Here is a 13,213-nt window from a genome sequence, read left to right on the forward strand (position 1 = left end):
CGTACGGTCCAACTGATCTATGTGCTTTCATGTCATGTTTACATGTTTAAGCCTAATTTCACTCAATTTAACATGTTTGTCGGATTGTGTTGTATCGTGTTTTTATTTTTTAAATGGTTCAAGCACAACCCATGTCATGCCTTTTTTGGACTGGTCTGATCCAATACCATCTTTACATCTTAGTGTAGTGGTAGAAAATACTTATGACATGTGTATTGCGTACGAACCTTCGTTACTCATCCGGACCAAAAAAAACAGTAATGTTGGTGTTAAGGATGATGTTTTCGGTTAAAAAGTTAGCTAAATTATTGCTTAGAGAAGAAAGAGAGGTAGGTTGGGGAGTAATAGAACTTATAGAAGCATGCATGGAAGGGTAGATACGCACATTACATGGGGGGTAAAGTCATAGGAAGATGGCCCTAGCTAGCTAGATAATTACTTACACCTTGGATGCGTGTGTTAAATTTTGTGTCCACTAATAATAATACACCTATTAATCGAATTACGTATCAAACAAGTTAAGACCCAAATTAATTACAACGGTCTCTAATTTAGGTATTTCCAACTATACAAGGAGGAGATTCATATATTGTAGGTTATTTTATGTCTTTCTTTAATTTATATCCCCTGTAGTCCAACTGTTTCATGATTTTTTTTAATATATAGGGGAGGAATCCGGTAAAAACACCATCCTACGTGAATACACTATTTATAAGAATGAATCTAGGCTATTTGATTAGAAGGGATCTAACCACGTGAGTAGCCGCGTTCATAAATGACAAAGTGTAAATAAACAGATTTTTCTTATACAAGTTAGAACATTATGTATGTGTTTTTAGGGAATTCATACACCTACCCTGGGGGTAAGCTGACTGTACTTACCCTGCAATAAGGGAAGGACAAGTCAACAAGTGAAAATTTAGTTTAGGGGGTAAATGTTCTGATTTAGGGGGGAAACATTTTCACTATGTCCGTCATTGTCCTCTTCAAGAGCGTGACTTTCACCGCCTAAATCTCTCATAAAATTTTGCCCGCCAAAATTTCAACAGTTAAATTTTTTTTTTTTAAACAATTCGAGCTTTTTCCACATAAGGTTATCAGGCCTCTTGTAAGAAGGTGAATTTTCTTGAACTCAATTTCTACTTGTAATGCATTGCATTTTCTAACTGTCGTGTAACCTACTTAGCAAACCATATATTTCGGATTTATTAAGTTTATGATATAATGTAGTCCCAATTATATTCTCGTGATTTTATCAGTTTCTTATAATTTTTTTTTTTATCAATTTGGATTTTGGAGAAACCAATGTGTGTAGTTTTTAATGGCGGAGAAAACAATGTACGTTTTTGTATGTGCAACATTTAATTATGTGGTTAAATAATGTATGTTATCCAATTAAATTAAATTACATTTGTATGTAAAATTAATACTCAAATTTACATATAGAGTGCAATAATATTTTAAAATGCCCATGAATTAATATATTATGTATGAATCATTATATAACTAATCTATTTTTATTATTTAATTATGTATTCAACAGGGAAATTGTTAGTACAGACCTTAATGGTGAACCTGATGTCGAAGAAGGAACTATTGTGAATATTACTACGCCAAACCCTCCTACTGAAGGAATGTCTTTTGATTTCGGTCTCGAATTTTGTGAATTTTGTCATCGTTATGCTTATAAGGAAGGTTTTGAGATGTTTGTGAGTAGTAATACATTAAAGAAGAAGTACAAGGATAAGGGTATTAGTAAAATAGGTGTTGGAGGACTTGAGGCTAGACCGCATATGATTGAACGAATAAGATTAAAATGTAAGAAGGGAGGTGTTAAATCAAGTGTCGGGTATAATGTTACTGGTTGCAAAATGCTTGTTTATGCATGGTTCATTGAAAAATGGAGAGTTTATAGTAATTAGTTGTGATTTGAAGCATGATCACCCTCTTAGTCCCGAATGCAGTAGAATGATGGTTAATTACAGAAGCATTGATGGTTGGGTGTTTGAGGAATGACTGAAGTGCATGGGCAAGCCTCCCTCAGGCATTCTAACCGACCAAGACAAGGCAATATGTAAAGTTATAAGCAAAGTTTTCCCCCGTGTTCCACACAGGCTTTGTTTGCGGTACATGCTCCAGAATGCCTCCTAGAACCTCGACAAGCTTGCTGATTGGAAAAGCATTGATACACTCATTAGAACAGTCGTCCATGATATGCTCGATCCCGATGAGTTTGATGAGGCTTGGTGTCTTGCGATGGACAAATATAATCAACGATGTAAGGTTTGGATGCAGGATGCATACGATAACCGTCGGCAGTGGGAACCAGCTTACAACAGAGGCACATTTTGGGCTGGAATGTCATCTATGCAGAGAAGTGAAGGTATGAATCGTTACTTAAAAATTCATGTAGACTTAGAATGTGGATAAGTCATCTTTATTAAAAATTGTGTTTCAAACTTATTACAACGTAGTTCATAACTTATTTTTTAACTCGACGATAAGAACAAATATGTGTTTTGAACTTATTTACTCTATATCATTTGATAACATTAAATAAACAAATATATGCTTAAAAATTAAAAATATTTCATAAAGGCATTATATAAAAAAAATTATAAAGGCATTTTTTTTAATCGACATTAATAAATAACAAAAAAATTATAACAATTTTATTTTTTAATTATCTTAAAAGTCTGAAATTAGAAACAAAATACAAAAAAAAATTCAAATTTTTTGGGTCGCTCAGAGATGGCGGCCCAAATCATGTATGGGCCGCCCAAAGATGGCGGTCGGAATAATGTCACGGCCGGCATCTCTGGGCGACCCATACATGGTTTGGGCCGCCATCTCTGAGCGGCCCGAACCATGTATGTGCCGCGCAGAGATGGCGGCCGTGACATGGTTCCGGCCGCCATCTTTGGGTGGCCCGTACATGATTCGGGCCGTCATCTCTGGGCGGCCCAAAAAATTTAAAAAAAGAAATTCAAACCTCCAGCGACGTTGCGTCCATCATGGCCGACGACTATGAAGTTGAAGGAGTGAAGTCGTCCATGATGCAGGTGAGGTGGTGCCGTGGTGGTGGTCATCTCAAGCCGGTGAGGTGGTGGTGGTCATCTCAAGCCGGTGAGGTGGTGGTGGACAACAGGGAGCTCGAGCTAAGTGGTGGTCAGCAGGGTGCGGGTGGTGGTGGTCAGCAAGGAGCTCCTACGTAGTGCCCAAGATACTCGCCGGAAAATTGGAGTGGGGTTGCCGGAATTTGTGTGGAGGTTGCCGAAAAATTGAGATTGAAAACTTAAGGTAAAAAGTGAAAGAAGTGGAGTTCTCTTTTATAAGGGTAACATCATACTTTCACATTAAACTTTACGAGCGATTTTAGCGTATGCGAACGTACATCGAATAACGATACACATTTGTTATCGGTTACTCGTACAGTCGTACTCGTATGTTATTAATTTAAAATACGGAAAAATGAGGCGAAAATAAATTTGGAAAAACACCGGAGTACGAAATTACGAAGCATATACTGTGCATTCTATTCAATTAAATCCACATACCACCAGCAGTCTAGCACAAGCCTCTGCTCTACTAGCTCTCCGGCCACCGGCACCGCCACAAATAATCCATTGTTTCAATCAACTCTCTTCGGCAATTAGTAACCCTAACTTCCCTTTATCTTCTCAGTATTTGATCCCTCAAAATTTCAATTTAGGGGTTTTCGATTGATCCCCTTGCTAGATCTGATAAAAGAAATCTCTAAATTACTCCACAATAAAGTGAAATTCTCGTCTGGTTTTCGGCTGAATTCAGAGGAAGACGACTCAATTTTTTTCTCGGTGTTCCAATTAATTGAAGTTGAGGTAAGCTCTAAATTATATTAAATTTGAATAATGTGAGAATTAATTCCATATGAAATAGGTTTTAGCTGAACAAAAATGTTGATTTGCTGTGTGTTTCTCTGCTGTAGATCAATTTTGAGAACCACTGAACTATTGAGTGTAATCAAGTAGCATTTTTTTGGGTGAAATGTTGCCATTATGATGTTTTGTTGGATGATAATTTGTCTCAAGTTTGTGGGAAATGAGCCGTTCCCCATCATTTTCATTAAAGTCGGAACCGAGTCCGGAGGTCGATAATGATTCGTTGCACCGATGGATTGTGGCCTTTTATGTTATTAGGTTTGATCTTGAGCAAGGTCAGGTGGTAGAGGAATGTTTCCCGCCAGGTTGTTTATCAGAAGATGAGGAACTTGGGACAGCTTTTAGTTCGTTCCCAGATTCTGTATCCCAGAACCATAATCGTTCCAGTATCCATGATTGCATATTCTTCTTTAGGATCCGAAGGCGTGGATTTGTTGATGCAGCCAATGTACTTACTTCTGAGATAGTTGAGATAGAGAGAGATACTCCTCAGAAGTCTGCCACAAATTGGCAGGTTTTGAGCAAACAATCTAGTGATGAAGGTTCACGGTTCTTGTACGGCTTTGTCTTCAATAGGCAAAGGCATGATGAGAGGCTTAAGCGAGGTGGGGAACAAAAGTCGGTGGTTATCTTGTCTCATAGTCCATTTTCTAGTGTGTTCAGGCCTTTGTTACAAATTATGGGTCCATTGTTCTTTGACATAGGAAAGAAAGCCCTTGAACATGTTGCTGCTTATGTGTCATTATGGCCGCCTCCTGTTCCAGGGAAGCTAATGGAACTTCCCATTGGTAATGCTACCCTGAAGGTGAACCTGCCTCCTGTTCAAAGTTTGCCTTTGGATGAGAGAATGATGCTTGAAGAGTCTGCCACTCTTATGGTTCCTTTGCTTGCAACAAATCAGTCAATCCCGTTAGGTCTATTCCATGAAGCAGACCTTTTTGGAATTTTTCGTGGAATTCTCTTGCAGCTTTGGATTCTGTGGGAGTTAGTACTTGTTGGCGAGCCCATCCTTATCATTGCCCCAACTCCTCCTCAGTGTTGTGAGGCTGTTGCAGGCCTTGTGAGTTTAGTTGCTCCACTACTTTGTAGTATTGACTTCAGGCCTTATTTCACCATTCACGATCCAGAATTTGCGCAGTTGAACTCACTTCAAGATGGTGGTTCTTTTCCTCCAATGATACTTGGTGTAACAAACCTCTTTTTCTTGAAAGCGTTGCGCAAATTTCCTCACATTGTGTCTGTTGGAAGTCCTGTTGCTAATTCAAGCCGTGCTAACATTGCTTCTGGGTCCTCTTCTGGTAGACCAACTGGTCGCTTAGAAGGATTGGGTGTTCAACAGCTCTCCTTGAGGAAATTTTCTCCCTCAAGCTTGTTAAATGCAGTCAAGTTAAGGAGGGAGGGTCCTCTTTGTCTGATGACAGATCACAAAGAAGCTGTTTGGACCAGTTATGGAGCAACTACCAAGCCTGATACATCTATCTTGAACAGGCTGGTTGATGCAGGGGCGTTAACAAGGGTTGAGGAATCTATGTCTGTTGTGAACAACGAGATTCTACGTCGCCATTTTTTGGAGCTGACCACCAACTTTTTGTCTCCTTTTGGCCCTTATTTCAAGATCAATACCCCGTCTGAAGGGACTTCACCATTTGTTGATCCACCACCTCTTCCTCCATTTAATGCAGAAGAATTCCTTTATACTTTAGCAGCAAGAGGTCCAGGGAAATTTTTATCAAAGAGGATGAGATCAAACTGGCTTGATTTATACAGGTGAGAAGTGCAAGTGTATGTTAAAGTTAACTTTTGACTTGGCCGTTTTATTACAACACTTGTTGACACTGACTTTGTGGTTATACAAATAGGCGTTTTCTCAAGGGGGAGAATTTTATGCCATGGTTTACTAGAAGACGTGCAGTTGCTGAACAAGAGCAGCACAGGTTATGGAAACAAGCAAGACTGAAGACTGACATCCAACAGTTCTTATCTAAGATGGCTGAATTAGAAGTTGTGGACTCCTTCAATGCTATTGAAAGGCATCTTCTTGGGGAGCTGCAGGTGACTTCATAAATCCTTCTTAAAATCTGACTAAAATTAAACTCTTGTTACTAATCAAGAACTTTTTTGAAGTTGATGGTTAGGTAAAGTTAAATTAGTTAATTTATGAACTATGAAAGTGCTAATACGATAGAGATTCACTAAACCCTTTTGTTAGAATTTTTTCCATATGCAAATATCAGAGCGTATGTTTACAGGTTGATATTTTGTATTATGTGTGCCTTTGCAGTTTGCATCCTATAATTTTCCTACAATTTTATTTGCTCAATAATTATACTCGATTTGGGTTCATTAGGAGAGAAAAGATGATATGAAAATGTCTATTTTCAAAAAATTAGAAATTTATTATTCTAGTACGATTTTAATATAGATTAGACATTATTTTTACTCAGCCTTCAAAATGAAAAATTGGATGGATCTTGGGTATGAATTTAATTGTCAGATTAATCACAAGCTGATCATTTTGAGGTAAAAGTTAAAAGTTAAATATTGCTTGATAGTTTGACATGTAGTGTAGAGGCTCCTGCTCTACAATGAAGGCTCCTGTTTGAAAATAACAGTATTGATAAGGCCAAGACATGGAGAGGTCGGCTATCCCGAGCGTCAATATGTAAATTGGAACTCCAAAAATTCTTTCAAATCAAGTCTCTGTGTTTTGTCTCTTTCCCTTTGCCTCTAGCATCTACTCCCTCCGTCCCAGAATACTCGACCCGGTTTGACCGGCACAGAGTTTAAGGGACTTGAATTGACTTATTTAATTTAATAGGTAGTAGTTGATAGTGGGGTATTATTTTAATGTAGTTAGTGAGAGGTGGGTTAAGAGGTGGGGTTGGGGTAGAGTAGGGGTTGAATTTTTAATTATTTTTTGTATGGAGTATAGGGTAGGTGGGTTAATAGGGGTGGGGTGAGAAATAATATAATATTGTTAGAATATTTCCATTTTTAGAAACAGGTCAAGTATTAAGGGACGACCCGATAAGGAAAACAGGTCAAGTATTCCGGGACGGAGGGAGTATATTTTTCTTGATGGAGAATTTATTATCCAGCAGCAAAGCTTTGAGGTAGCCACTCTACTCCCAGGCTCTCGGCCCCTAGAAAATTTCGTATATTGAGATGATTGCCCGAGGATGTTGCTTCCCTCAGAGGTCCATGCTTTAAACACCTAACGTCAATCTTTGCCTATATTAGAATAGTCATGTAAAATTATTGACGAGGATGAAATGTTCAGGAGATTACACCAATCTATATAAGTGCTCCTTCGGTGGACTATGTTATTTTCCTCTTTGAAAGATTGGAGTCTGAGATTTTGGATAGAGGTGATTAGGTCCTATAACTATTCAGCATCAAGAGTGTTTGAACTATAAGGAGACCATTTGAAAAGAGGTTTTGTCAAAGGTGTTTCACTATGATATTCTTATAGGAATAATGGGAGCATATTAGAGAAGATCTTGTGACTTTTAGTTTTATCTTTTCGTTTTTTCAACTCTTTTTATTTCCCCTTACCGAGCTTTTATGGATTGGAATGACCTGGAGGAGCATGAATTTTGTCATCGTGACCAGTGTCCCAAACTCCCAACAGAGGTTATGTTGTTAATGTTAGATTTTTGCTTCTTCACCTGATTCTCTGCTTCACCAGCAGTCGTGTGCTTAGGTTTTTAAGGGAAAGGGTTTTGGCATAATTGAGAAGACTGATTAGAGGTTTTTCTGCTGCTTCTCTTTCTGTTCTTATTGATGGATCTTCAAGAGATTGGTGTTCTGATCTAGGAGAATGAGGCTATAAATCATCTGTCCTCATTTTGTTAGCTCTGGCTAACATTATTGTCTCAACTGGGACCCTAGAAAATGAATTACTTTATGTATCTGATCCTCATTATGCCAATGACACTATCTTCATTTTGTGCGGTTTAGGAAATTCTTCTTCTTTCATTGAAATACATTATACGAAGTATAATAGTTGGTGTTTAAGTTCCCAAATTAATAAGATAGCTTTGCTTCTGCAGCCAGGTATTGGATCCAATCAGCCAATATTGACTTCTTACTTTTTTGATGTGCTGTTTTTTGTTTTTTTTTTTGTTTTATTGCCCGAGAATCTTATTTCTTCCATTTTAGCTTTGTCGTGGCATGTGTGTAGATACTGTTAAATTTAAGATATTTTTTGTAAACTGTGTTACAAAGTTTAGTTATATATGTATACATCATTTTAGAATATATGTTATGGATTAGGGATTAGGCAAGGATGCTAGTCTAAATATTTTGTGATGGTAAAGAGGAGGAGAAACTCTAAAAGGACTCTAAGAGACCGTGCGTTCCTATTCTTTCAGTTTTGTGCTAGATCAAGCGCTAAATTAGTAGGGATATAACTGTATTAATCCACTAATAGACACCAAAATATAGGGCCAAACTAATTCAGAGGGCTTGATATTTAAAATGGTTTTCTTAAATATGCTTTCCTAATATGATTTCTATTTTCTCAATGGGCCTAAATTAAGAATTTCCCCCCCTTTTAATCTGGTCAGTACGACGAGTAGGCTTGATAATTGTCTGGAGGCTCCTTTACTACAAAGTTGAAGAATAGACTTTCTTTAGTTGTGCCTTAGTGTGAATGCGTGATACATATTTGTATCTATAAATTTGTAATGGATCAAGTATAGGGGAAGCTGGAAAGGTCATTTTAGGTGATACAAATAAGCAAGTCATTCTTAGCTTGGGGTAGGAAGGCAACTAGGGAGTTGTATACAGATGAGTTCAATTAGAGAGGGGTATGATAAATATAGGTGAGAGTTCTATTTTGCTTTGTTTAGGGAGTGTCCTGCTACGCAAAGGTCTGGGATTGTAGCGATCATTTGGTGATTTAATGGGATCAAATTACAATCAACTATCAAGTTTCCCCCCAAAATTATCTACTTCTTCCTTAACTTTTTTCTTCTGTTTATGCAATCTATTACAAAATTTCCCTGTGATCTTCCCTGCTAATGAAAACTTGAAGGCAAGTCATCATACATTGGCAGCAGAGGATGTTAATTAGAAAAGGATTTTTTACCCACGCAAGCTTTCATACTTTATGTCGTAGGGAGGACTTGTTTATCATTTTGTACTCTTCGGCATTTCAGTTGTCTTTGACATTTGTCATTAATCTTGTGAGTGCGACCTTGTTCTGCCAAAAAAATGCTTATGTAGATTGGAAAAGAAGAAAGATTTTCCTTGATGTATGGTTCTTTGGGGCAGACACACTGATTTGTTATTTAAACATATTCTGGTGAAACAACTTTCACTGTCTATTAAAACGTTATTTCAGCATCTTTTGGTTGTGTTACAAGTTTAGTTTTTCAGCCGTTCCAGAATACTCGCAACACTTGCCTTTTTCAGCCGTTCCTGAATACTTGCAACACTTTTATTTTTGGTAAGGGACCACACTTATTTTATTATTTCTCCCTCTCCAATGGTCCCCACAAATATTTAGTAAGTTGTGCAACAATAATAAAAAAAAAAGATTAAAATATCCCTCAAACACCCCCTTCAAACCAACAAAAGTAAATGACCCAATGTCCTTGTGAAACAATAAAAGAACCCCCACTCATCCACTTGCAACTTAGTTATTCATTTCCTTGAACATTCAACTCTCCTCCTAAAACTACCCGGTCAACTGTTGCGAGTATTGTGGAACAGAATAGCGATGGATTTTGATAGAGCATCCAGGAACAAGCACGGTGAGAGTAGATTCTGATAGTGGAAACAACAGGGAAAAACTGTCATTCTCAGAATTTTAATTTCTTCTATCATCAAATCTGACTTGTCCACCTTAAATGTGAGGGATCTCAATTTGATGCAATCATTGCATATACTTCCATCATGTTGCCAACTGTTTACGGCTAACCGAGCATTAGTTTGGAGTATCTGGATAGGCTTACTTTATTTTGTCTAATAAGCAACTAAATTGCTTTACACTATATTATTGCGTAACACAAATGAGAATTGAAACCATCTTCCCTAGCCTTACTTTTCACTTCGCCTAGAGGATAACTCCAATTCCATCGAACTTCAATTCCACTGCTTCAAGCTTGCTACGAGCAGTGTTCTTCAATGTTTTCACATCCTTCCAAGTGGAGGTCTTCCAAATCTGATTTTGCGTTGTAATTGTTTGAATCAAAGACTAAACCCATTTGAATACCCATCTCTCTCCCAATATTATCAACCTGCTAATAGAACACTCATACCAAATATTAGAATTACGAACCCACAAAAATGGGTAAAAAACTCACAGATGGAGAGAACAAGACGAAGAAAACCATTGAAATGAAACAAATAACCCTAAAACTAAGGAAAACGGTCGGAAACAGTATATTTCCAAAGAAATTAAACTATATTCGGCGTAAACAACCAAGGAAAAAGAAAACCTAGAAAGAGAATTTTGGAGAGAGGAGAGGAGAGGGCGGCTAGGTCGTATGAGTTGTATGATTTATTTGGGGATGAAGGAAGCTTATAAATTTTCTCTCTTAGGATTTTTGTAAAACTTTACTTTGTTAAAATTTTCCTCTTTGATCTTAAATGAGATTACTGTGTGTGAGATTTTGGTTTCAGATTACCCCTTTCCTCTGAAACTTTAATGTTTGTGGTTGAATGTTCAAATCTGAACTGGCTTTAAGATCTGATTAGTATGCGAGGGTCTCCATCATGGATCAGAAAGTAATGAACTTGAAGAAATGTGGGCGCTATTATTAAGTGTCTGAATTTAAAGTAGGACATTATGAATATGGGAGCAACAACTATTGCCAATCTACTGGCTGAGACATAATTTTGGGAGAATGGTATGTGGATGCAATTCGATACCAACAATTTTTAATTAGTCCAAAAGTGGACCACTGGCATACCAATTCACATGTTTCGGGTTGTAGTTTGTGGAGAGTTCTGCAAATTGTGCAGGCACATGTTTGGGGAAGAATAAGAAATGGGAATAAATATGGGACCAGTAATAAATTGGAAAGAGATTATATAACACTAGAGTTGGTACCATGCATTATATATGCTCTGAAGGCTCTTTATTATGTGTTAATGAAGTAATGGGAGCCTGAAGCAGGAAGTAGCTAGAAGTAATTTTGCTGTGGGAAATCGGATTTTGATTTGGTTTATTCGCTTTGTTTGACATGTTATCATAAGGGGGAATGAAACGACCCTGCCTTATCCCACATTTTAAAACCCCATCTTCCCTTTGGCTTAAAAATGTAGGAATCTAAACGTGTAAAATTCCTTTTCCCCTTACCAAACCCATAAAGTTGTGAATTACCACTTTATTACTTTTACTCCCTCCTCGGTTATCAATTTGGTGTCTAATAATTACTCCCTCCGTCTCTTTTTGTTTTTTACGTTTGATGTTTTTCACGCGATTAAACGACTATTTAATGTGCATTGAGATTCCTCTATTTTTTTTTTATTTAAACAAGAAAAATTACGTTTATTTATAATGTTTTCACTCTTATCAAAAATCTGACATTGGGAAAATGAGAAATATTTAATGTCCAATGGATTTAATTGGTTAACATAATATTTGGGCACAAATTTTGTTAGAATATTAATGCATTATGTGACAATATAAAAAGAAATGTAAAGAACAAAATGAAACACCCAAAATGGAATACGTAAAAAACAAAAAGAGACGGAGGGAGTAGTTTTCAGTAATTATTTGCATTCAATCATTGTGACCTCTGGTAATTAGTCTGGCAGTGAGTTGGTGAAACCTATGCGTTTTGTTGTTTATTATGAATTTATGTACCATTATTGCGTTGATGGATTCAACACATGGTAAATCAACATAGACCTTATATTTCTGTATGGTGTAAACTTCATAATCAAACTTTTGAATTCGGCTGCAGAAATATGGAACAAGTCGACAGGACTCTATGAAAAGTTGCCAGAAGCTGCAGGAAGATCTGCAGGCAGTATTTAATGTTCTGCCAAAGGACATGCAACAGCTGCTACTTATGAATCCCGAGCGAGCAGCTCTTGTACAGGGAACTTAGGAATGTTTTCTCCTTACAATTTTGGAAGATGTTCTTGAGCTAGAATGGGCGGTGCACTATTATCTATTGAATTATGTTGGAGAAGTTCTCTTGTGCAGATACATGTTTATTTTTTTATTCATCCGTCACAGAACAAGTAGACTTATGGCTGGTGTTCAAGGTGAGGCTTGATTAGATTATCAGAAAGAAGTTACTCTGTACTGAATAATTAATTGATCATCAGAAAGAAGTTACTCTGTGCTGATGAATTTCTGTTTCTCCAGCTTGCATGTATCTTGACTGAGAAGATTGATGTTTGGATGATGATTAAGGGTTCAAGAAGCACGAACTTACCACACCTGTAAATGGTGGCAGGAGGGTTATATGACTTATTTAAGGAAGATTTTTGGCCATTTTCGTCGCAGATTTAATGAGCAACAGCCCATACTTGTAATCAATGTGTATACATCATTCTCTTGTTTTATTACCCCCTTTAGTTATACGAAATATATTTTTGTTTCATACAAGCATGATTCATCTGATCGGAGTATTTTACTGTCCCACTTCATAATTCATTAAATATGGAGGGCCAAACATCCTAGGATGCCATTAAGGGGGAAAAATAGAAATTTAAATGTCAGAGTACAGAAATACCTGTGCTCAATCCCATTTCAAAATGATTTCAATTAAGAATGAACTGCTTGTGGAGTAAATTAAGAATTCCGTTAAGATGCACCACAAATTTGCTCAATCCTACTATCCTAGTTCGTGTGATGAACTCGGGCAATATAGCACCATTTATTCCTTACAAATAGATAAGGCTGTAAAGCTGGTCATCGGAGTGGTTATAAATTGTTTGTGTCATGTCGAATTCGGTTAATGCCAGGTCGGATGTTTCTAATTGGGTCGATTCAAATCGGTTCGGATAACATTAGTTCGGATGAAGTCAGGTTATAAATTGTTTGGATGGAACTCGGTTTTGGTTCGGATAATTTTGGTTCAGGTTCTGTTGGAATTGATTAGAGTTTAAAATGGTTTTGTATCAGTTTGGATTGGTTCAAATTGATTTTGGTTCGGGTGTATGACGGTTCGGGTACAATTTTGACCGGTTTACTTCGGTTATTGGTCATATTCTGATACGCATTCAATAACTCCATAATATATACACATTCAATACCATATTTAGAGTAGCATCATTTCTTCAATTCAACATACTATGCTCTGTGGATTTCTAGCCCACCAACCGTA

At 37.1% G+C, this 13,213-nt stretch overlaps 1 protein-coding gene across 1 annotated transcript; it reads left to right on the top strand.

Moving 5' to 3' along the window:
• The first annotated feature begins 3,495 nt into the window (after positions 1–3,495).
• On the top strand, positions 3,496–12,507 carry LOC110789493 (uncharacterized). Its single transcript, XM_021994170.2, has 5 exons — positions 3,496–3,860; positions 3,968–5,687; positions 5,780–5,972; positions 11,840–12,146; positions 12,250–12,507. Exons 2-4 carry the CDS (start codon positions 4,081–4,083, stop codon positions 11,984–11,986), a joined length of 1,947 nt encoding a protein of 648 aa, XP_021849862.1. The 5' UTR covers positions 3,496–3,860; positions 3,968–4,080; the 3' UTR covers positions 11,987–12,146; positions 12,250–12,507.
• The last annotated feature ends 706 nt before the right edge of the window (positions 12,508–13,213 follow it).

The sequence above is a fragment of the Spinacia oleracea genome, chromosome 5, assembly GCF_020520425.1.
Source record: "Spinacia oleracea cultivar Varoflay chromosome 5, BTI_SOV_V1, whole genome shotgun sequence".
NCBI lineage: Eukaryota > Viridiplantae > Streptophyta > Magnoliopsida > Caryophyllales > Amaranthaceae > Spinacia > Spinacia oleracea.